We start from the raw sequence: 26,373 nt of genomic DNA, 5'->3' as shown, positions 1-26,373 counted from the left end.
GGAGGGACGCAGTACCACCAGCCACATTCTGTGTCTAAGGAGGATCTTGGAGGGGGCTAGAGACAAAAACCTGACCGCCCTTCTCTTGTTCATCGATTTTAAGAAGGCCTTTGATAGCATTCATAGGGGTATATTGATGAAGATACTCCTGGCATATGGGATACCAGAGCCCATTGTTAGGCTGATAGATGCTATGTACAAGGAAACCATGGCACGAGTCATCACGGAGGATGGTCTGACTGAAGCTTTCCTTATACTTGCTGGAGTTATGCAGGGAGATACACTGGCGCCCTACCTCTTCGTGATTGTCATTGACTATGTGATGACAACAGCACTTAGAGGCAAAGATCTGGGCTTCACTGTCAACCCCAGAAGAAGCAGGAGATACCCAGCAGTTAAGATGACAGATGTCGACTTTGCTGACGATCTTGCACTGACAACAGACACCGCAGAGCAAGCGCAAGATCTTTTCCTCAGTGTGGAGCTGGCTGCTAACTCCGTTGGACTTCACCTCAACGAGAGTAAGACGAAGTACATCAGAGTCAATCTCTCTGAGTCTGACTCTACCGTCATTAAAGCAGCAAGTGGGCAGGAGATAGAGCAAGTAGATGACTTTGTCTACCTTGGAAGCAGAATAATGAGTGCGGAAAAGGACTTTGATGTTAGGAAAGCAAAGGCATGGGGGGCCTGTCATCAGTTAAAGACAACCTGGAAGTCTGGAATGCGCAGGGACTTAAAGATCCGTGTCTTTCGAGCAACGGTTGAGCCCGTACTCCTGTACGGCTCTGAAGCTTGGACGATAAGCCAATCCATGACTAAGCGGATCAATGGATGCTACACTAGAATGCTCCGGATGGCCTTGAACATACGTTGGCCACAAATCATCAACAACAGTGATTCATACGGCAACATCCCCAAGCCATCAGCGATGATAGCCTCCAGAAGAATGAGACTGGCTGGACATGTAGCCAGGCATGACGACCTTCTGGCAAACCAACTTCTGTTCTGGGACCCTCAGCATGGATACAGGAGACCGGGGAGGCCCCACCTTACGTTTCTGGACATGCTAAAGAAGGGCACCAGCCTTTCCTGTGTTGAAGCGATAAGATCTGTTATGCTTGACCGCGACGTGTGGCGAGGAATTGTAGTTGCTCGGACCAAGAAGCCGACTTAAGTCAGTAAGTCAGTGATAATGTATCAACTATTCATAATGTATCAATTATTGATTATTTATCGACTATTGATAATGCATCAACTATTGATAATGTATCAACTATTCATAATGTATCAACTATTCATAATGTATCAACTACTGATAATTTATCAACTATTGATTATTTATCGACTATTCATAATTTATCAACTATTGATTATTTATCGACTAGGTATTGATAATTTATCAACTATTGACAATTTATCAACTATTGATAAATTATCAATTAATGATAATTAAATTTATCAACTATTAATTTATCCTAATCCCTGATGTGCTAACCTCAGTGAGCATGTTTTCCTTGATAGCCAGGAACCTTTTAGGATGAGCAGCTAGAGACAGTGCAATATTAGGTCCCCGACTGTGGACTGTGAAGGTAGCCCATGGTCCGTTACCTCCTCTGCCCTGAGTGTGAGACGTTGGTTGGGACAAAAGAAAATCGCGATTATTTTAAAAGACTATACATAAGACTATACATAAAATTTGTTGCAAATAATAGGAAAAATCGCGATTCCGCACATGCCGCGATTTCCTTTTGTCCCTGCAGTGGGTAGTCGTATGTTACTTTATAACATGAATTATAAAAATGAATATTGTAATATAAATTTCGTATGTTAATTTATAGGTGCTTGTTAAAAAATGTTACATTTGGAAACGGAGGAAGGCATACAATATATGAGGTATGAATTCTTCGTAAAACTACATCATGAAAGCCTAGTGTAAAACATTTGAGGTAATCTCTTTTAGAGAGTCTCTATCAAGCGATTAGCGAAATTTGTTTAATATTCAGAATTTATAGCTGTATGTAGATTGTTTGCTGAAAGTTTACTTATTGGTAGAACATTCCATTGTGTAAGTGATAAATTACGTCTTTTTATTCTCGGTAAGGGGCCATCTATTTAGGACGTCCTCCAAAATCGCAGATTTTCATACCACCCCCTCCGGCCTCCCCCTGTCCGGGTGTGTCCGAATATTCAAAACCACCCCCCCCCCCCCCTCCCCCGGACGTCCGGATTTACAGCTACTTTTAAGAGTACAAATAAAACCAACTCAAATTTTTTTTTAATAAAATGTGTAGTTACTTAAATAGAAAATAATACATTTAGTGTCGAACAAATTTAGCACAGTTCCATTTAAATATTTAAGTACATTTAAGTACTCGTTCAATATACAGGGATCTAAACTAACAAAGTAATTAGTGTCAAAGAGTTGAAATAAATGGGACTTTTTCGTTAATTCTGCCAAAATTTCCGGATGTCCGGATTTTCAGAAACCACCCTTCCCCTCCCCCTGTCCGGATTTGTCCGAAATTCCAAAACCACCCCTCCCTATTTGCCGGACGTCCTAAGTAGATGGCCCCTAATGGAACTATACGAGTAGATTCAAACTTGGTAGAGTATGTTGGTGAAACTGTATTGCAGTATAGCGTATACAGTATACTATACTGGAGTCTAATTGGATGTGCTGCCTGGTAAGGGCACGTTGAAGTCTTGCTGCTTGGAAGATTCTGGAACACAGCCAACTTTGTGTCGTACACGAGAGTATGCAAATATTGCAAATTTTATTTCTATTAAAATTATTGTATAATTTGGACAATTTCTCCCTTCATTGACAAATCTGAGGTTCATAATATTTACAGTTATAAATTATATTTTTCGACCCTCAGTGAAAAGCTTTTATTTTTAAAACTTTTTATAATAAATATTCCTCAATTCAATAAATCAACACATTTTTTACAAAATGATATTTTGAATCGACGTACCATTCATCGAATGTTAAAATCATTATTAATCAAGAATTCATTGCATGAAATCAAAACTACAATAAAAACATTTCGATTGAAACGGTGAAAGTGGTCCAAAGTTAAACTATTCAAACAGTTTGACTACAACAGTTCTATGATTTGTCTAATAATTTAGAGAGCGTGGACGAGGTTCAGAGTGATTGCCAAAGCAGCGGTAACGATCATATAACTGGTTTTTGTCTCCGCTGCAGCGTTTGTCTCCGAAGCTCCTGAGAAGAATTCAGTTTTACGTAAAATTAGTTAGTTTAGATGTGCTGACCATTTCAAGAATTTCAGTTTTTTGTGATACGCAAGGCATTTCTGTGTGGTCCTGATTTCTCATATCAAACATCTGAATCTTGAAAAAAATGCAAAGGATTTAAATAATTATAATTAATTATAATAAATTACCTCCATCGTAACCCGATCCGACTCCGAAGCTGTCTTTTCCACCAGTGTGGCTGGAGTAGGGCTTCTTCTCCTCCTCGCTCATGTCACAAAAGAAGTTTACTTCGAACTGTGTCAGATCGGTTTCTGCGTTATACCCCTTCACATCATCCACACATTTCTTGAAGAAAGGATATCGTTTGGTCGCTTCAGCTTCATCAGCGTAGTTAGGGATACCTTCACCCTCCACTTTGTTGACCTGGAAAGCGATAAAAGCACACAGATACTCACTTTCCTCATCAATTTGAGCTAGAACCTTCTCTGTGTCGTACACAGAAGTAACCCCGCAATCAACCAGTATTAAACTTTCCGTATCCACAGTAGACTCTGGAATCTTGAACTTATCTCCAAACAAATCTACGAACATAGAATTTGGGGCTTTTTCCTCAGTTTCCGATCCAGGTTCTCCAGGGGCTCCAACTCCAGAGGCACCAATTCCTGCTCCAACTCCAAAGCTATCTTCTCCATTATTAGCGCTAGAGTAGGGGCTTTTCTCCTCCTCGCTCATGTCACAGAAGAAGTTTACTTCGAACTGTGTCTGATCTGTTTCTGCGTTATATCCTTTCACGTCATTCACACATTTCTTGAAGAAAGGATATCGTTTGGTCGCTTCAGCTTCATCAGCGTAGTTAGGGATACCTTCACCCTCCACTTTGTTGATCTGGAAAGCGATAAAAGCACACAGATACTCACTTTCCTCATCAATTTGAGCTAGAACCTTCTCTGTGTCGTACACAGTTGCATCCGCACAATCAAACAAAGTGAGACTTTCCGTGTCCACGGTAGACTCTGGAATCTTGAACTTATCTTCAAACATATTTAGGAAGACCGAATTTGGGGGGGCTTCTTCAGTGCGAACAAGCGTGGTGAAGGTCAACAGCAACAGGAATTTTATCATTGTGCTAAACAAACAGTGAGAGCACCTGAGTTTTTAAAAGATAAATTCCGATTTATTCTCATTAAACTTGTGTGCATTTAACAGTTACATTTTAACTGCTTATCTAGGAAACTAAATTAAATTGGATCGTAAGTGATGAAAATGGGAATCAAGCCCCAAGAGTCGAATAAATAGCATAAATACATAATATGGACTGAATCAAAAGAACAAAAATTTAAAAGATATCACCAACATATTCGTATGCTCGTAATAAATTATTCACATACAAAAATCATAAAGAAAAATATCATGACGCTACACTAATCCGTGGTCGGGTATATTTAATTATATTTATACAGAGATTGTTGAGAAAATTCAATTTAACCGATTGAGATCACGTATATTCTATGTCCATGACGTAAGGTAAAGGAGCAAGCAATAATTTTGACGAAACTAGACTCGTCTGAGCGGTTTTAATACTTTCAACACTAACACTACTAATACTACATAACAAATGATTTGAGTAAATGGCATTCAACACTACTAATACTACATAACAAACAACACTACTACATAACAACACTACTACATAACAACAATACTACATAACAAATGATTTGAGTAAATGGCATTCAACATGGCCGCTGGATTACTGATGACGACTGCTTAAAGACAGACGAAACTATAGTATAAAAGGCTGCGAAGAGTGTGACGAATTGGAATTTATTTATTGTTTTTTCTGAATCTGGTGTAGTATCATTGGATTTATTGAAATGATGAATGGCCCAAACAAGAAACTAGACTGAGCAGTGAGCTCAAAGTAATGAGCAACAGTTTAGAAGTAGAGAATTTATAAGACCGACTCTATAGTCTATACAGGCAAATGACTAACACAACGCAATTGTCTGAATCATTAGTTTGTTAGAGGCATGATCATAAAATATTGCGTTCGACTCACTTTGACAAATTTAAATTCATTAACTCACTATTGTCCAATCTTTCAGTCTCATTTTGATATTAATAAATTATTTTTAATAGTGAATGGTCTGATCGTACTTGAAATTTTCACATACGACCGTGAATCGAGCACATACAACCCCGTAAAACCTTCAAACAGACGCTTTTTCTAGCTGAAGACAACTCCGTATGACGACAGCAAATAAAATTAGAAAACCAACTTCAAATTATTTGCTGTGACAAAATCGTATTTGTGATAAAACGCCGAGCAGACTCAAGACAAACAGAATCAGGGCAGGTACAAGTCTTATCACGCTATAGTTCATCTCATAAAATATAAAGTGGCTCTAAATATTAATTAAACGGGGTGAACTACCCAGGGCACAGCTGGACAATGACCTTGTCTGGATTGAGGATCGGTCTGTAGCGTCGGAATAGTTCGGGGTACTAACGAACAGGGGCCAGGGTCAGGGTGTTGGATATACAGAGGAATAGTCAGGTACCTGCACTGGTCATGATTAATAATGAACTGGTGATGAACAGTTGGCCAGGTACCAGTGACTAAATACGAGGCAGAAGAATAACTTGTGGTGTGTTCCCAACCTGGCTATTAAGTGTCTATATAGTGTTGTTGTTGTTCGTAGAGCTGTAGAGACTAGCGGGGCATGATATCTAGAATCTAATTATTGGAATATACAGGGATCTGCAGTCGGAATAGTTCGGGACAGAGTGCGGGGACATGACCGGGGCAGGTAGGTTTATCAGTTTACCTTGCAATGAACTGATAAACCTGCATTCTACAGGGTCTTACAAGTCTAGTAGTGTTCCTGTTGTTCATCTCTAGGGCTTATGATATTAAACAAATCTAATTGGTATAGCCAGGGATATAGCCTGAGGTCACGTGACTATGACGTCACCATACCTGTTACAGGGATTATGTGACGTCACCTCGCCCACAAGATTTAATTAGTAATGAACACGTTGACTGAGGTTGAGCCGATATTCAACAACAATACCCTTTGTACGTTACGACACCCCTAAATTATATAATGCATTAGGCAGTATCCAGATAGCCCGAACAGAATTGTTTGCGAACAACTGGGCTATCTGGATACTTCCATGAATCCATGCATTATAGTGATCAGTATTTAGTTCTTTCAATGTCCATTTCAGTAATAAGTCATTTTACCCTTCCACATTATAGTGTAGATTTATTTTTATTATACTATAATTCAGATTTATCAAATAAACGCAAAGGTTTTAAATCGACTTAACACTCCGATATAGTGCCTTTTATGTATTCTTATATACGTAGCTAACTAAAAGTATATATTTATATGTATTATATACATAGCTTACTACAAGTATATATTTATATGTATCATTATAATTTTATACGTAGCTTACTACAAGTATATATTTATATGTATCATTATAATTTTATACGTAGCTTACTACAAGTATATATTTATATGTATCATTATAATTTTATACGTAGCTTACTACAAGTATATATTTATATGTATCATTATAATTTTATACGTAGCTTACTACAAGTATATATTTATATGTATCATTATAATTTTATACGTAGCTTACTACAAGTATATATTTATATGTATCATTATAATTTTATACGTAGCTTACTACAAGTATATATTTATATGTATTATTATAATTATATACGTAGCTAACTACAAGTATATATTTATATGTGTTCGTATATAAGTATATGCAGCGGCACCAAATCGTTTACTTTTAGTAAACGACATATGCATCCTCGTCCGTATAAGAAGAGTTTAAGTTAACAACAAGTAACAAGACAAAACACTTAAGTAACAAGCATGATACTACACAAAAATGAGGCAGATAAAATTTAAGCTCTACGTCATGATGAGAGTAAACGGAGGGATATACTTTTGTATCTGCATTCTGAAGGGATACCTAAATATTGTAGGAATAGAGGTTGAATTCATCCAAATTAGGTACGACTGTGTAAAGTAGTTGCATATTTGAAACAAATACAACTTCTTGGTTCGTCATGGTGGCGCAAACATGTCCCTCTCTGCTAGTATAATCGAGAGGGAATAAGAAACTGCTGCTATGCGTTTCCGTGAAGTTGTTTGTTCTAGCCTCGTCAGTATCATGTGAACGAACCTGCACCGGCCCTGTGACACCTTCAGATTTTTCATTGAAGTCTGGTAAGTATGGGCGTTTGCAGGTGTCGATTTTCGTATTAGCACAGCATCCACGGCAATTAGCCGTACACAGTACAAAAATGGCATGCTGGAGGTCAGATTAATCCGACATATAAGGGCTAGTTCAGCTAGTGAGTTATCTCCAATTTAAAGATAAGACTGCATCTAGACGAGTCATTTTACAAAAAATGTTTTGAGAATACGTTCTAAAAACAATTTTACTATAAAGTTTATTTATGTTATATTACGTTCGAGACTGATCTCTTTTCTTCTCAAAATTATTCTCTCGGCGAATCATAAAATAAATTGATATCCGACCGTTTTTGGTCCGGGAGCCAAAACCCCCCCCCCCCCCCCTAAAACCCCCCTAAAACCTAAGTCCTAACCCTATCATTGTGAGATTGTGGTAGGTAGTGCGCCATCGACAGTGAACCGTGCGTGCCGACTGTAGGATGTTTGTTAGCGCTAATTTCGGCCAGCACAAAATTCTTGAAACAAATGCATATTGAGTAACTTTCCCTCTATCCAATTTTTTGCCAAATTTTCATAAATATATCAACTCCGATATCCACCAATACAAGTTTTTCGGACAGTTTTGAAAGTCCGATTGGAAGTGGAAGGTCTTAACAAATTTTCAGAATGATCTCATTCCAGGAACCAATGATATAACAGAATAATACGACGAAAATCAACAAATTTCGTCAAATTACGTGACTAATTTTACACTTACTGAAGCTCCAAAAGCCACGCATCTGCATTAGAATATGGCACCTAGGCGAAACTCGCTGATCATCTCAAAAAGGTATGACAAATTTGGTATAACAATGGTACAAAAATTTTAAAAATTTGATCAGTTTATTTTTATCGTGCACTTCCTAATTGTGGTGCTATATCTTGATCAATCAAATTGAATTTGAGTCGCGAATTTTCGGGAAATGGAATTTTCGGGAAATGGAAGACTAACTGAATTCGTTGCGAATGGAGTTGCAAAAGGAGTGTCTGCTAAATTTTGTAATGCATTCTAATTGAAATTATTTTGGCAATTATTAGATTAGACTTAAACGCAGCTCTTTGGTGGCATTCTTGAAATGCGATAGTTTGGAACAAACTGTATCACAAAGACAGTAGTGTAATATTCTGTAATTGTTGATGACACAAAATACGTAGACCGGAGAAGACCAAGTCAGTCGTGAGCGGTTATCTTGGCATTGTTTCAGTTGTTTGCTCAGTTAGCTTAGTTTGCTTAATCGATCGACCATGATGAAGTTGAATTTGACACGGAAGCAAATAATTGGACTATTGATAGTTGGGCTATTAGTAATTATTTGTGCTGTGGTAGTTGGCATGGCGAAATTTGAGAAGACATCAGACCCGCCTCGATATCACTTCAAGATTCAACGAAATGTACAGATTGTCGGCGGGAAGACTTTGATCGTTAACACAGTAAACGGTAACATAAAGGGACCCGCGATTAACGTGAGAAGAGGAGAAAGACTGTCCGTTCTACTTACAAACGAGCTACCGGACCACGGAGTAAGTCTTCACTGGCACGGGTTTGAGATGAGAGGGGTCCAGCACTACGACGGGGTGGTGGGGCTCACCCAGTGTGCTGTGGCACCTGGGGAGAGCTTTCTTTATGAGTTTGTAGTGGATGAAGAACCAGGGACGTATTGGTGGCATGGACACTCCAATATGGTGCCTGTTGGGCATGATTTCATACGAGGTCCTCTTATTGTTCAACCGGCAAGTTGGAGCAGTGCCAAAGATGATTCAACTTCTGGGTCTTATGTTCGTGGGAATGAAATATCACTTTTTTACAAGGATTTATTTCCGAACTTTCCTGGTTACGACCATCCTTTAACCATGGGAGGTCTTGTTCGCAGCCCTCTCCCTGATTTTGAGGGTTACCACAGCGGTGCTATCGGGTGGACATCTGGTATCTTGAATGGAGAAGCAGAGCCAATAATAGATGTTCAAAACGGGGAGATTTTGTTTAGGGTTATTAATGGAGGAGGAATCTTTTCCTATTTCTTTAGTGTTGATGGATACAAACTCACGGTCGTAGGAACTGATGGAGGATCAGTTGAACCATACGAAACAGATGTGATCCTGATCAGCGCTGGAGAAAGGTACGATGTCCGGATCAACTTCAACTTAACTCAGCCCCATCAGAATGTTTGGATTCGAGCAATGACTCCTTCTGCAGAGCAGAAGAGAGGGATTATGGGTGTCCTCAGGATCCGTGCGAACGAAAGTATCTCATACCAAGAAGACTCGCCAGAGACGGAACTAGTGGACATGACCAAGGCCAAGATTCTGAACTGTGACATGTTCGAGATGCCACAGTATGACTGTAACTCCGTGACAAATCTGATCTCCACGATCAAAAGAGTTCGACTACCGGAATCAGAGACCCACATTGCAGATTTCTTGTTCCAGTTTGTGCCCCAATACGGTCACCTGTGGTCAATAGACCACGGAATTTGGAAACAAAGTGTTTTACCTCATAAAGCCATGATTGCGGACAGTTTCAACCCAGTGGAGGATCTTCACCCCAACACTGATGTCCTGACTCTGCCTCTAAACAAATCAGTAACTATAATCATACGTTCTGTCACAGCATTTCCTCACCCAATACACCTTCACGGTCACAAGTTTGAAGTACTGGAGGTGGCTACCAGGCTTAGAAAAGACTGCCCTGACGGTAGATGTGACCTGCCCAATATAGACAGAGTGTTCACCACAAACATAGAGGCTCTCAGTACACGACCAAGACAAGGAGTTCTGAAAGACACTGTGATAGTCCCAGTTGGTGGAGCGATCGCCATCAGGTTCAACACGGACAACCCCGGTGTGTGGTTCCTGCACTGCCACCTGGACCAGCACATGGAGGACGGACAGGGCTTCATTGTACACGAGGGAGGATACACCCAGTCTACATTCCCTCCTGACTATCCTTCCTGCGACTACGAGGGCAAACTGCAACATCACGAGACTGCTGATTGTAACTGTTACGAGGACACTAGTTTGGATGAGAGGTGGAGGATGAAGAGCACAATGAAGTGCAGTAAACCCCATCTGTGCAGACATGTGCTGGGTACGTGATTTACACATGTAGACTGTAGAGTGTAGACTGTAGAGTGTAAAGTGTAGACTGTAGAGTGTAGACACTTTAAATGAAGTGTTTCGATTTGTTTCGACCAATAATGGTACTGTTAGATACAGTTTTGAAAATAATTTTAAACACACTTTCAATCGAATGATGAAGACATATAAATTTAGTAAAATTAGTAAAATTATTTTCTGCTCGAAGAAAATTATGTTGATTAGTCAAGATTTATGGCAGAAACCCACTTTTTTGGATGATTTGCCAGCTTAAATATACAAATTATTCAAGCAGCAAGATTTAATAATATACGTATTATGCGGACCCTCTTAGAAAGTTTATTGAGTAAATTTCGATTGTTTGTTTATTTTCATATTTTGTATTCATGTTCCGACCCTCATACATGTTTCACGATTCACGATTGATAAATCTGTTTAACTTTTCATAATAATCTATGAACTAACCACACTGGAGCAATTCCTTAATAAATTAGGACACCGTGTTAACGAAGAGAAATTGAAATTACTCACGTCAATACCACCCTCCTTTTTGATCCTCAGATTTTTCCCGTGAGCTTTGGAGGTTAGCCTGACTGTGGCTCCAGGAGAGAGAGGGTGTGGAGCTGAAATTGAATAAGTTGTAGAATTAATCTAGTTATTTATTTTCTTTAAAGTAGCATTTTTCTATAAAATAGCATAATGTAGCAATTAGCACGTATGCGTTTTGTATGGAAGATGAACATTTATGATCCTAGAAACCCCTTTTTTAAGTACACAAAAAACATATACAAAACGAAGTGAAAAAGCGATGTAGTACATTTTGTAGTTGTTAAATCTAGAAACTACGATGGGTTCCGATAGCCACTAACAAAATATCTTACATTCAGAAAATTTGGGCAACAGTACTGCTATAAAAGAACTGCGAAAAGTTATCTATATTATCACCTTTCTAATTTCTTTTTGACCTTATACCTTCGACTGGATTTGCGGGGGCATTTTGTTCCTTAATTGCTGTGGCATTTTGTTCTTCCATCTCATTTCCCAAGTGAATAAGCGTCTCCTCCGTAGGAACAACGGTGGCTGCTGGATAAGACCCGGCTGATGGTGGAGAGGTTACAGTAGGATATTCAATTTCTACAGTTGGGTGGGCTGGGGGTGGATATTGTGCACCAGGTGGATATTGTGCACCAGGTGGATATTGTGCACCAGGTGGGTACTGAGCACCAGGATATTGAGCAAGAGGGTACTGAACAGGATACTGTACAGTATACCCGCCAGGTGGTAGGTAGATAGCACGTGGGGGTTGGGTAGGCGCGTACTGATCATTAGCATACTGAGATGGGTGCAATCCTGGAGGGTAGGCAGCCTCATCCGCCTCAACTAAGGGTGTACTGATCGATCCTCCTTCATCAGTTCCTTCAGGACAACAGATTTTACAACAACAATAATTACAACAACAAATTCGACAAGGAATACGTATTTCGAAGCCGCCAAAAGGGTTAAGCTTTGATAAACACCAAACAACGGCAATGAGACAAGCAAGCAAAAACACACCAACTTTTTCAAGGGGACTGAATGAGTGTGAAGATTCTGAAGAATAGTCATCATCAGCAGCACCACAACTCGCCTGACCAGTGCGGGCGTCAGTTGTGCAATCTAAGGAGCTGTTGCAATATATGCAACCAGCATCAACATTATCAGCCCTGATCTTTGGGATGCATCCGGGAATTGCGGCGTCCCATTTTCTACAGGTATTTAACTCTTGATCACAGGGGTCGAATACGTTCGGAAGTGTTTCACACATTTTGTGGCAGCATCGATATTTGGTCGTGTTTGCAGTGTTCGGCATATTGGTTATGCTGTTCGTGTTTGCGCTGTTCTGCATGTTGGTCATGCACCACCCAACAGTAATGAAGTGCACAAAAATACATCCACTTAACATCTTGTAGTTTTAGTATTAATAATAGTTACTGAAATATTTTTTAATATACAGTCAAACATCTATATTATTGCACAACACGAGCTAATTAACTGCACGTTTGGGGGAAAGAAGAGGCCCGGTCGAGGTACGTGGTATATCGAGGTACCCAGTATATTGAGGTACCCGGTATATTGAGGTACGTGGTATATCGAGGTACCCAGTATATTGAGGTACGTGGTATATCGAGGTACCCGGTATATTGAGGTACCCAGTATATTGAGGTACGTGGTATATCGAGGTACCTGGTATATTGAGGTACGTGGTATATCGAGGTACCCGGTATATTGATGCACCCGGTATATTGAGGTACCCGGTATATCGAGGTACCCGGTATATCGAGGTACCTGGTATATTGAGGTACCTGGTATATCTAGGTACCCGGTATATCGAGGTACCCGGTATATCAAGGATCTGAGAATATTCCCGTAGACACGTCTTCCGCCCCGAGGTTTGAGACCTGGAACGGCTCAATGGACCCCTCAGAAACAAATTTGGCTTGGGTAGACTTTCTGAATATAGGGCAGTTTTGGGCAATTGACCACGCCCTTTTTTGGCGCTTTTGCGATATCTAAACCCACATATCTCAACCTCTGATTGGAGAAAAGAGATCAACTTGGGTATGAAATTGGTCATAATCAACATATTTAGAGAGGTAGAACATGGTTTCAAAGTCCTCACACTTAAGTTTGATGAGTTATATGACCACACCCTTTTGCGGTCTCGCGAGTAACAATTATCACACTTATTTCAGGATATCTCAGCTTCTAATTGGAGCTAAACGCTCATCTTGGCATTAAGGGGGGGGGGGGGGGGGGTTCACCCTGATTTTTTTGTGAAACTTGGTTTCGAGAGAGTAGTTGACCAACAAACTAGGACCAATGACCGAACTTTTGAGGGGGTCCCGGACCCCAACCGCCAAACGGTGCTCGCGGGGCAGCCACGCCCATATTTTGTCCAAATTAGGCCCAACTTAGCCAAATACCCTGAACATGCCCAAAACCCAGATTTTGGGTGCTCTACTTGTGGCTAGGGGTCCCCTAAACTCGTATATGAATTTTCATCAAGATTGGACAAAAACTGACTGAGTTATGATCAAACAACCATATGACCATATTTTGGGCATGTTCAGGGTATTTGGCTAAATTGGGCCTAATTTGGACCAAATATGGGCGTGGCTGCCCCGCGGGCACCGTTTGGCGGTTGGGGTCCGGGACCCCCTCAAAAGTTTGGTCACTGGTCCTAGTTTGTTTGTCAACTGCTATCTCGAAACCAAGTTTCACAAAAAAATCAGGGTGAACCCCCCCCCCCCCCCCCCCCCCCCCCCCCTTAAAATGGTCAGAATCATTACATTGAGTGGGGTAGAGAATGGTTTTAAAGTCTACAGACTTCAGGTTGTTGAGTTATTAGGTCAAACCGTATTTTTATACTCTTGTGAGTCGCAATTAATGTACTTACCACAAAATATCTCAGCTTCTGATGGGAGCTAAGCGCTCATCTTGGGCATTAAAATGGTCAGAATCGTCACATTGAGTTGGGTAGAGTATGCTTGCACTATCTACAAGCAATAAGTAAAAACATAAAACTTGTAGAGAAAGTTCTGACTTTGGCACTTTAAAATTACCCGATTCATCTATCAATAGCCTAATTGATCAAGCAACAATATCACCTATGGGTAAAATAATACACGTTAAGGCATCACGCTTATACTTTATTATTATATTTTGAAGGTGATCTATGTCCATACACTGCACTATTACACTTACAGACAATTTAAGTATAATGGAGTTGAAAGGATATGGATACGGATAGGTAGTGGTGCTAAGAGTATGATTTGATTTGAAACTTTTACAAAATAGCAAATATACAAATGTACAGCAAATCGAACAAACATATAAAATGGGCCGAAATGTATAAATGCTATAAAGCGTGGGTCAGTGAAACAAGTACAGAGGACAACTTTCAAAACAGGAGTTTTATGGCCGCCCAAAGTCTCAATAACATCACCTCCACCTAGTAATAAAATTATGAAATATGAAAAGTGTGAAACAATCAAATAATAAAATATTCAATATATATAGTTGTCTTTTAAATACAGATAACGTCTGAAAATTCTTAAAATAATCATCACTCCTTCATATACTGATCAGTGTCCAAGAGACATGAATAACTCATGATGACTTCTTATCACGGCTACATACCTTCCCGTACCGGATGTAGTGGTCGAGATGAGTCTGTTCAGCCCTCTTTTTCTTCAGGTCAGTGACCAGATGCTTCCTTGTTGCTCGTTCTTCGCTGGATCTGTCTGGACATATCCATACATCTTTGTGCGTCTCCCTCAGTCTCCCTGTTTTCATCAGAATCTGATGAACCGCTGTTGAGCTTGGGACGGTGATCTTGACTGGTCGGATAGCCGTACTACCTGGCCTCTTCCAACCGACTCTAGTCGCTTCGAAGTGAGGTTTCTCCCCGATCTCCTCCAAAACTGCGGTAACTAGCGCTGGAAGCTGTTCTTCCTACTCTTCTTTCAGCCCAAACACGATCAGGTTCTTGCTCCTGTCCTCCTCTGCAGCCACACTCTTCATCACCTTCTTCAGGATTTTACTGTTACAGACCGTACCACTTGCACTGTTCTGTTGAACAGCTGCACTATAGTTCTGAATCCCAGACTCCACCGTTGTTTGTACTGTCTCCTCAACAGACGTCTTAAGCAACTGTAGTTGTTCGTCCTTCTGCATCAGCAGCTGGCCCTGCAGTCTGATCACCTTTTCTTTGTCTGCTAGTGCTTCCGTCTTGAAGCACTCGATGATCTCCTTCAAGAGATACATCTGACTACTCTGCCGACGAACAAGGTCCACTGCATCCACAATCCAGCCAGACAGAGTCAGTTTATCCTTAGTCTTGATCTTTTCACGACTTTCGTAGTCAATTTCACGGTAGTCAATATGCAGGTCTTTTTCTAACTGAATGGACCAGCGTGCAACACAGCCTTCCACATCTTCCTGTTGATCATAGTTGAACTCCTTAATCAACTCCTGGGATCGGGTCAAAGTTGGGTCATCCGCCATAGTGTACTTGTATAGTAATGTACAAGTACACACGCAAAGGTAAACTACGCGGTAGCAGCAAACTGAACTTATTGCAAATTTACAAAAGATAAGAGAGCTCGATATTTGCAACACAAGCTACACTGATATGTTAATCTCAATAAATCACCTATATAACAGGATGCCCCGACCATTGGTAAAAGTTTTACTTGCAGCCCATATTGCCACAGGATATGACACTCCGTCAAGAATAGGTACCAAATTTGCGTCATTGAATGCTATTCCTGGAATGTACCTTGAAGGCTTTGGTAAAGGAGAACTCGATAAAGCACTGGTCAAGAAATGCGAGGAATACTTGGTGAAGGTTTCAAGCTTATAACAGACATTTGACATGTTAAGAGCCTATAATCAATATAGAAATAATGATTCTATGTTTGACTCTCGTAAAGGACCAGTCCAATATCCTAAATAGAAACAGTATACCCCTAGATCCTTGTGGTTTTCAATGGGTACTAGAAAGTGAAGAACTTTTACCGGTAAAACATCTTCATCCTCTTCCTGAAGAACTAACGGTTACATGTTCATGTAAGAACAAAGATATCGACAAAAGGTGTGGGGGCAGATGCAAATGCTCAAAGAAAGGTGTGCTTTGCAATGCTTATTGTGTCTGTCAAAATATTTGTTGCAACATGGACAAATATGGAGGCCCACCTAAGAGAAAGCAGTCATTGACATCTTTAAGAAATAAACGTAGAAAGTCTAACAAAGAGTAACAAAGAGTAAATTCCTAAATTTCCTAAGGTATTGATTAATCATATGAATGAAACAATTTTAATTTTCTTGAATATATAGGTCACACAATAAATATATAGGTCACAAACAAACAAAAGACAGACACAATGAGTTAAGATACCCCATGAGTTAAGTGTGTATGTTTAATAAAAGAGAGTTATAGGAAAGTAATGTGAACTATACATCTTGACGACATGCCAAGTGACCGAAGTAGTGAACACTGGAAAATAAATGAAAAAATGTCTCCAGATGCTTCTAGTTCTGTCGCCTTAGGTGGAAGTAGATTAGTGATTTTTCTTTTGCATTCGCGGCCAAGAAGAATCACTTGCAACCTCAAAAAAAAGGGTTTGACCTAATAACTCAAAAACCTGAAGTCTGTAGATTTTAAAACCACTCTCTACCCCACTCAATGTGATGATTCTGACCATTTCAATACCCAATAAGAGCGTTTTATTTAGCTCCAATTAGAAGCTGAGATATCCTGAAATAAGTGTGATAATTGTTACTCGCGAGACCGCAAAAGGTTGTATTCATATTATACTCATCAAACTTAAGTGTGAGGACTTTGAAATCATGTTCTACCTCTCTAAATATGTTGATTATGACCATTATCATACCCAAGTTGATCTCTTTTCTCCGATCAGAAGTTGAGATATGTGGGTTTAGATATCGCGAAAGCGCCAAAAAAGGGTGTGGTCAATTGCCCAAAACTGCCCCATATTCAGAAAGTCTACCCAAGCCTAATTTGTTTCTGAGGGGTCTATTGAGCCGTTGCAGGTCTCAAACCTCGGGGCGGAAGACGTGTATACGGGAATATTCTCAGATCCCTGATTATACCCGGTATATTGAGGTACCCGGTATAAATTGAGGTACCCGGTATATCGAGGTACCTGGTATATCGAGGTACCCGGTATATCGAGGTACCTTGTATATCGAGGTACCCGGTATATTGAGGTACCCGGTATATCGAGGTACCCGGTATATCGAGGTACCCGGTATATTGAGGTACCTGGTATATCGAGGTATTCGGTATATTGAGGTACCCGGTATATCGAGGTACCCGGTATATTGAGGCACCCGGTATATCGAGGTACCTGGTATATCGAGGTACCTGGTATATCGAGGTATTCGGTATATTGAGGTACCTGGTATATCGAGGTACTCGGTATATCGAGGTACCTGGTATATTGAGGTACCCGGTATATCGAGGTACCTGGTATATCGAGGTATTCGGTATATTGAGGTACCCGGTATATTGAGGTACCCGGTATATCGAGGTACCCAATATATATTGAGGTACCCGGTATATCGAGGTATCCGGTATATTGAGGCACCCGGTATATTGAGGCACCCGGTATATCGAGGTACCCGGTTTATTGAGGTACCTGGTATATCGAGGTACTCGTTATATCGAGGTACCCGGTATATCGAGGTTCCCGGTAGTATATTGTGGTACCCTGTGGTATATCGAGGTACCCGGTATATAAAGGTTTGACTGTACTGTAGTATTTGAAATGTATACAAAACAATTATAGACGAAAAAACAATGTAATGATAAACCTAAATATTCTAAAGTAACTGACAGCAAATCTCCCAAGCCGCAGAATAATTAAAGATCAATGAGAGCTGGCCCGACGTGGGAAACACTGATCGTTTCTTTGCACTATAGTCCCCCTGTGACTGATAGTTAACCTGTTATGATGAGGTGATACCCATATTGTTACGGTAGATGCTGAGTCTGTTTAATAACCGGACATTGGAGAGTGGCCAATAAACATGACAAATATAACCAACATAGCATAAATTTGAATAGTGATATTTATATAGTGAGATTTATATACTTTAATTTATAAATTAAATTTAAAGATATCAAATTACATCGCAGCTAAGTACCTTACGCAATACGCACACAATGATAAAAAAGAAGTAGGCTTGGTGTTGTTCACAACAGATGACCTGCGAGTGCGTTGCAGTGATAAGACATGATTTAGAGGCAACAACGAGTAGCATATCTAGATATCATGAATGAGATGTATCTGATATACAACAATAATAAGGAGCAACAGATGAACTGAAAAAAGGAGAGGATACAGTGTTTGTTAATTATTCTTAATTATTAGTAATATTAGTAATATTAGTAATATTAATAATATTAATAATATCAGTAATATTAGTTATATCAGTAATATTAGTAATATAAGTAACAATAAGGAGCAACAGATGAACTGAAAAAAGGAGAGGATGCAGTGTTTCTTAATTATTCTTAATTATTAGTAATATTAGTAATATTAGTAATATTAATAATATTAATAATATCAGTAATATTAGTTATATCAGTAATATTAGTAATATAAGTAACAATAAGGAGCAACAGATGAACTGAAAAAAGGAGAGGATGCAGTGTTTCTTAATTATTCTTAATTATTAGTAATATTAGTAATATTAATAATATTAATAATATCAGTAATATTAGTTATATCAGTAATATTAGTAATATAAGTAACAATAAGGAGCAACAGATGAACTGAAAAAGGAGAGGATGCAGTGTTTCTTAATTATTCTTAATTATTAGTCATATTAGTAATATTAATAATATTAATAATATTAATAATATCAGTAATATTAGTAATATTATTAATATTAGTAACAATAAGGGGCAACAGATGAACTGAAAAAGGAGAGGATACAGTGTTTCTTAATCATTATTAATTATTAGTGTATTCTTAACAATTTAGCTTCATTATGGAATATAAATAGTTCATTCAAGTTCAACACCACAATTAAACAATGCAAACTGTGAAGTTATATTTATCAGATGATATCATTTTGTCTTTGACACCAAGTGGTGTAAAACACAAAATGAATCAATTTAATTTTAACCAAACAAATCATCTATACCTGTTATGTTACACATTTTAAATTATTCTTAATCTATTTTTGACCTCACCTTCAACTGGTTTCGATTTTGCTGGAGCATTTTTTTCCTTATTTTTTCTTTCTTTCGTGTTGCGCTTTTCCTCCATTTTGCGCTTTTCCTCCATTTTACGCTCCTCCTCCAGTTTGCGCTTTTCCTCCATTTTGCGCTTTTCCTCCATTTTACGCTCCTCCTCCATTTTGCGCTTTTCCTCCATTTTACGCTCCTCCTCCAGTTTGCGCTTTTCCTCCATTTTGCGCTTTTCCTCCATTTTACGCTCCTCCTCCATTTTGCGCTTTTCCTGCATTTTACGCTCCTCCTCCAGTTTGCGCTTTTCTTCTATTCTGCGCTTTTCCTCCATTTTACGCTCCTCCTCCAGTTTGCGCTTTTCTTCTATTCTGCGCTTTTCCTCCATTTTGCGCTTTTCCTGCATTTTACGCTCCTCCTCCAGTTTGCGCTTTTCTTCTATTCTGCGCTTTTCCTCCATTTTACGCTCCTCCTCCAGTTTGCGCTTTTCTTCTATTCTGCGCTTTTCCTCCATTTTGCGCTTTTCCTGCATTTTACGCTCCTCCTCCATTTTGCGCTTTTCCTGCATTTTACGCTCCTCCTCCAGTTTGCACCTTTCCTCCATTGCTTTGGTAGTTTCTTCTTCCATCTCATTTCTCAACTGAATAAGTGTCTCCTCCTCCATTTTGCGCTTTTCTTCTATTCTGCGCTTTTCCTCCATTTCACGCTCCTCCTCCAGTTTGCGCCTTTCCTCCATTGCTTTGGTAGTTTCTTCTTCCATCTCATTTCTCAACTGAATAAGTGTCTCCTCCTCCATTTTGCGCTTTTCTTCTATTCTGCGCTTTTCCTCCATTTTACGCTCCTCCTCCATTTTGCGCTTTTCCTCCATTTCACGCTCCTCCTCCAGTTTGCACCTTTCCTCCATTGCTTTGGTAGTTTCTTCTTCCATCTCATTTCTCAACTGAATAAGTGTCTCCTCCTCCATTTTGCGCTTTTCCTGCATATTACGCTCCTCCTCCAGTTTGCGCCTTTCCTCCATTGCTTTGGTAGTTTCTTCTTCCATCTCATTTCTCAACTGAATAAGTGTCTCCTCCGTAGGAACAAAGGTGGCTGCTGGATAAGACCCGGCTGATGGTGGAGAAGTTGCAGTAGGATTTTCAATTTCTACAGTTGGGTGGGCTGGGGGTGGATATTGTGCACCAGGATATTGAGCACCAGCTAGGTGCTGAGCTCCAGGATATTGTGCACCAGGTGGGTACTGTACACCAGGTGGGTACTGAGCACCAGGTGGGTACTGAGCACCAGGTGGATACTGTGTACCAGGTGGATATTGTGCACCAGGTGGATATTGTGCACCAGGTGGATATTGTGCACCAGGTGGATATTGTGCACCAGGTGAATACTGAGCACCAGGATATTGAGCAAGAGGGTACTGAACAGGTGGGGGTTGGGAAGGCGCGTACCCTCCATACATCTGATCACTAGCATACTGGTGTGGAGGGTAGCAAGTATCTGATGCTGCTTCCTCCTCGCGAGCAGCCTCATCCGCCTCAACTAACGGTGTACTGATTGATCCTCTGTGGCCAGTTCTCCCTGGAGCTCCCTTACTGAAGCAAGCGACGCCTAAAACGCTTATAATGACAACCCCGAAAACAGCACCAACAACTATTCCGCCTATCTGTACTTCACTTAAATCTGAGGAATCATGTTTGTCATTCGAAGTGTTCTTTACAGCAGCACCACAACTCGCCTGACCAGTGCGGGCGTCAGTTGTACAATCTAAGGAGCTGTTGCAATATGTGCAACCAGCATCAACATTATCAGCATACCCTTTGATACACTCTGGAAATGCATTTCCATTCCATTTTCTACAGGTATTTACCTCTTGGTCACAGGATTCGAATACGTTTGGGAATGTTTCACACTTTTTGTGGCAGCATCGCCATTTGGTCATGTTTGCAGTGTTCGGCAGACTAGTCATGTTGGTCATGCAGCCAACAGTGACGAAGAACCCAGTGAAAAGACATTCACTTAACATTCCTGTTAAATCATTCTTTTAACATGTTACCCGTACAAAATTCAATATTACTAATATTACTTATATCACTTATAATAATAGTAATATTAGTAATATTAGTAATATTAGTAATATTAGTAATATTAGTAATATTAGTAATATTATTAATATTACTAATATTAGTAATATTACTAATATTACTAATATTAGTAATGTTACTATTATTAGTAATGTTACTAATATTACTAATATTACTAATATTATTAGTAATACTCATACATATATATTTCATATACAGTCAAGCCTCTATCTCTCTATTATTTACCGGGCCAATCGGAGGGTGGGACTTTATAACTTTATAAGCACTTATAATGATGGAATACAGCTAGATATATGTGTTCAAATCACCATTATAATAGATACCATGTGAGCTATGATAAATCACATTTCCTGCACAATTGTCAATTATACGAGCTAATCAACTAAAAGTTGGGGAAAAAGAAGAGGGCCAGTATATAGAGTTAGACGAAAAGATAATTATGAAAATAATTGTTTAAACATAACTATAACTGAAACTTTGACAGCAAAACTCACAGCTATCATAGTTCAAAATCAATGAGAGCTGGCCCATGATCGGTAAGAAATTTAATCGGACGTCAAGCATGACAATTTAGCTTCGTGGACTACAAATCACACAATTTAGCTGCGTGGACTACAAATCACACAATTTAGATTCGTAAACTACAAATCACACAATTTAGCTTCGTGGGCTAGAAATCACACAATTTAGATTCGTGGACTAGAAATCACACAATTTAGAGAACATGTGGTTCTCTAAAGTTAAAACTGGGATGAACATACGAACTGCCAATGAACGATATTTTGTTACTCGAACGAGTGAGGAGTAAGGACATCACATTAACGCATGGAGCTAGCGAAGAGCACCATGACATAGAAATGTAATTACATATTATCCATATTCCATAATATTATGCAACGAATATTTCAGACACACACACATACATTACACTGTCAGAGTAAGAGTAAGAGAGTATTTATAGCCTTAGCTTATATAGGGCCTAATATTATAGAGGGACCTACAGGGTGAGTTGAAAATAGTGTGTAGAATGTAAATGGCTCTAATTGTTTTGACAAACGAAATTTCCACTTAATTTTTGCATATTTAGGTAATGAAAATATATAAATATTATAATAATACAATAAAAATACTTAATAATTAATAATTTGCTCAACCCATCGTCCTTTATTAGCTAGGACATGTTGATAACGTGTAAGACAATTGTCTATAGCCGACTTGACTGTATTAAGGGGGCAGGGAGGGTATTCATGGAAATGTTCTCAAAATCGACTTTTTAGTTGTTTTTAACGGGTGATACTCGTAAAATATCTGTTCCATATCTGTCCAACTCGGCGCGCGTCCTGGTAGGTTGTAAACCTACAAAGTTGTTTCTGATAGAGGGGAGTAATATCTATCAGATGCTTTTGATCCCGTGGAAAAATATCGTTCCTAGCCAAAATTAATGCCGGTCAAAGGTCAGCGCGTGTGTGGTAATTGTATTGCGCGAACGATTTTTGATCGCGTGCCCTGAAAATCGAGTCTAAAAATCTATCTTCTCCTACATTTTTTGAGCAATCACCCTAAAACTTTCAGGATATGTTCTAGGGATCATTTAAAAGAGATGAGTTGGACAGAATTTTGAGATAGGCCATTTAAAAAATGTTTATTCGATTTTTAAAATCTTGGACCTCGTTTTTTGATGGTTTTTCGAGGTTCACGATTTTCAAAATCGAATAAATTTTTTTAAGAGGCCTCTCTCAAAATTCTGTCCAACTCATCTCTTCTAAATGATCCCTAGAACATATCCTGAAAGTTTTAGGGTGATTGCTCAAAAAATGTAGGAGAAGATAGATTTTTAGACTCGATTTTCAGGGCACATGATTTGAAAACCCCATTAGGACGAATTTACGAATTTTTGGAAAACTGCCAAAATTCAACCAAATCATGAGTTATAATCAAATGAGAGGCAAGAATGAAATTTGTAACGTTTATGAACTGATAGCAATTCACCTTTCAAAATTGGCTCCTTCATAAAAATTTTATCGATTTTTACATTTGCATTCTACACACTATTTTCAACTCACCCTGTAATTATAGAGGAACTCAGTATTATAATAGTGATCTACTCGATGTTATAATGAGAGGTTTTTTTATAATTTATCTATTTTTCAAGATTGGACTTGACCATTGTTAATGGTTTGGCCCGGCGCGCGCTACTTCGTAGCACTTGCCGTCGGGCCATTTCGAGAAGAAAGCGGCGCGCGCTACTTCGAAGAAATTTAGACGAGTAACATCCGTCAAGATTAGACATAAGACTTAACGCTATATAAGAAAAAATGTACCAAACGAAAAATCTATAGTTTTAAAAGGGCCAATTGGACCAATTTAAATAATGCATTAAATTATGAAAACTGAGAATATCTATTTATATATTATGTATTTAACCAAAACCCAATAAATTGGGTAGGATGAACCGTCGCCTCAAGTCAGTTATTGAAATTATAATGCTACTTATCAGCTACGTTACACAAAGCTGCGCAATAATAGTATAATAAAACGAGTCAAAGATGTGATATAAAAAAGTGACCGTTCTTGTCCCGTAACAGCGCGGTCGCTTGCTTTGACCGTCATGTCACCAAATCACTCATAAACATTGTTAATTTAGATTAAGTTTAAATATTGATATTACAGTTGAAACTTAGAACTGGTTCGTCTTTAAATTAAGTAGGCAAATTAAAGTTTACGATATTTTATCCTGAACAATCACATAGTCGGTAACAATGCCAGAAAATAATGAAGGCTGTATCACATATATATCATGAACATGCATATTTTATGTAACAAACAGACGTAAATAAATTTTGAACGCGATGGCCGATAACAAGCAAGACAGCTGGAAATTCATTACAAACAACATATAACTAAATTGTATTCAATATTCATTCCTTGATAAATGCAACAGAATTGTAGTGATTTAATTGTTCTAATAAAAGTAGCGCTGAAAGTGAAACTAAACCAGAATAATTTTAATTTGTATTATGCAGATAAAATATCAGTTATTTAGAATATATATTCGCATTTATCCACACTATATTTACATTACACGTACAACGTGATATATATATATTCTAAATAACTGATAAAATTATATTCCACACAAAGCATGAAATTGTGCTGTATATGAGTGGTGATTTCGCTCTGAGAATCAGGGTCAGTAGCTCAATTGGTAGAGCAAGAGACGCGAAATCTCGAGGTTCTGGGATCATTCCCCAGTTGTCCCTAGTTTTTCAGAGTTAATCATCACATATAGACAGCATGAGAGTAGGCCTGGCCATCTCGAACAGATAAAATATGATTAACTTTAAGTGTATAATGATAGTAATTAGTATTACGAAACTTAAACTCTAAATATATACCGCGCGGAAATAAGTAAGAATTTTGTTTACTATTACCATCAGTATTAGTAAGTAAAGACTGCAAGACGTGAGTTTCACTTTCAATTTATGTTTTACACTGCCGTTCATTTATTTCAAATTCAAGCAAAACTTGTCCATTAAATATTTTGTTTCGAAAGACATAACTGTCATCGTTTTGTATTTTATTCGTAATTGCACTCTGAGCCTCATGACCGTATAAACTGATCAAAGCAGATAAAGCTTCCATCATGCATGTAGTTGCACGGCGTACGCAGTTTAATTATAACTCATTTGTTGTTTGTGGAAATCAATAAACGTGTAGTTTGCGGAAATTAATAAACTTAAAGTATAGGGACGGCCACGTAATAAAGACAAAGTGGTAGTTTATAGTTCAAACTTGACGTTGTTGTAAATAACAAATACGTGTTTTTGTATTTAATGCTAAAGAAGATTCAAAAGTCTAAATTTCGTGATTTGGTGACATGACGGTCAAAGCAAGCGACCGCGCTGTTACGGGACAAGAACGGTCACTTTTTTATATCACATCTTTGACTCGTTTTATTATACTATTATTGCGCAGCTTTGTGTAACGTAGCTGATAAGTAGCATTATAATTTCAATAACTGACTTGAGGCGACGGTTCATCCTACCCAATTTATTGGGTTTTGGTTAAATATCAGCCTTTTTTGGTCTTCAAGCGACTCATGAATACACATGTATATTTTTGATATTCATAAAATCACTATTCGTAGTAAAAAACAATATGAATAACAAGAAGTAATAAACAGTAAATCATTATAAAAGGAATAACTACAATTAACAATATAGCAGGCCGTGATCTGAGTGAAACACAAAGAGGCGCCACGTAGGTTGCGAGTTAGGGCTCCTCGAACTACATTAAATAAATACCTTCTGTAACGTTATGAACAAATTTAAATACGAAATAAAAATCACAAAACATTCTAAAAGATTACTGAACACCAAGAAATATTACTTATGCAAAATTCAACAACAAGAAATAATTTAAAACATCACAAATAAATCAAAACAAACATCAACATAATATTACATAATAACAGTAAATAACAACAAATTGCACGAAGAATTAATACATCAAAATCGTAAATTGATATCATAATTTGCTCCGAAACAAATTAAAACATATTTGTTGCCAGAAACTTTCCATAATAAGAATAAATGACAGACTGCGAGCCGAGAGATGCATTACGCTATCACAAGCAGCCCATCTTACATGATATCATTAGAGGCAGATATACATCAAAATCGTAAATTGATATCAATTTGCTCCGACACAAATTACAACATTTTTAATTGCCAGAAACTTTCCATAATAAGAATAATTGACAGACTGCGAGCCGAGAGAGGCATTACGCTATCACAAGCAGCCCATCTTACATTATATCATTAAAGGTAGATAAGGTGAAAAATTGATTCCATCTTCTGAGAACATTTAACCCCCTAATCCTGATATGACACTTTGGTGATAAAGTTTTGCTAATATTCTAAGTCTAAATAGTTTCATC

The 26,373-nt window shown here is 38.5% G+C and overlaps 4 protein-coding genes across 4 annotated transcripts in view; 2 read left to right on the top strand and 2 right to left on the bottom strand.

Moving 5' to 3' along the window:
- LOC134814423 (uncharacterized) overlaps positions 1 to 5,511 on the bottom strand; it is an 87,783-nt gene extending 82,272 nt beyond the window's left edge. The window contains exon 1 of the mRNA XM_063822534.1: positions 5,499 to 5,511. The gene's annotated coding sequence lies outside the window, so the exon portion shown is untranslated. The remainder of the gene's footprint in view (positions 1 to 5,498) is intronic.
- The window catches only part of LOC134814425 (uncharacterized), a 38,260-nt gene extending 16,907 nt beyond the window's left edge, over positions 1 to 21,353 (bottom strand). Inside the window, exons 1-3 of the mRNA XM_063822535.1 lie at positions 19,345 to 21,353; positions 11,112 to 11,203; positions 1,496 to 1,618 (exon numbers count right to left, since the gene is read on the bottom strand). Of these exons, the coding sequence (XP_063678605.1) occupies positions 1,496 to 1,618; positions 11,112 to 11,203; positions 19,345 to 21,307 (2,178 nt within the window). The 5' untranslated portion in view covers positions 21,308 to 21,353. The remainder of the gene's footprint in view (positions 1 to 1,495; positions 1,619 to 11,111; positions 11,204 to 19,344) is intronic.
- The window catches only part of LOC134814430 (UNC93-like protein MFSD11), a 91,753-nt gene that overhangs the window by 33,002 nt on the left and 32,378 nt on the right, over positions 1 to 26,373 (top strand). The window lies entirely within an intron of this gene.
- LOC134813988 (uncharacterized) lies at positions 8,692 to 10,999 on the top strand. The gene has a single exon (XM_063821942.1). It carries the CDS (start codon positions 8,733 to 8,735, stop codon positions 10,578 to 10,580), a length of 1,848 nt encoding a protein of 615 aa, XP_063678012.1. The 5' UTR covers positions 8,692 to 8,732; the 3' UTR covers positions 10,581 to 10,999.

Source organism: Bolinopsis microptera, chromosome 4 (genome assembly GCF_026151205.1).
Source record: "Bolinopsis microptera isolate Bmic1 chromosome 4, MBARI_Bmic_1.0, whole genome shotgun sequence".
Taxonomy (NCBI): Eukaryota; Metazoa; Ctenophora; class Tentaculata; order Lobata; family Bolinopsidae; genus Bolinopsis; species Bolinopsis microptera.
Note: the sequence above shows the minus strand (reverse complement) of the source record. Positions and strands in the feature narration are given on the sequence as shown.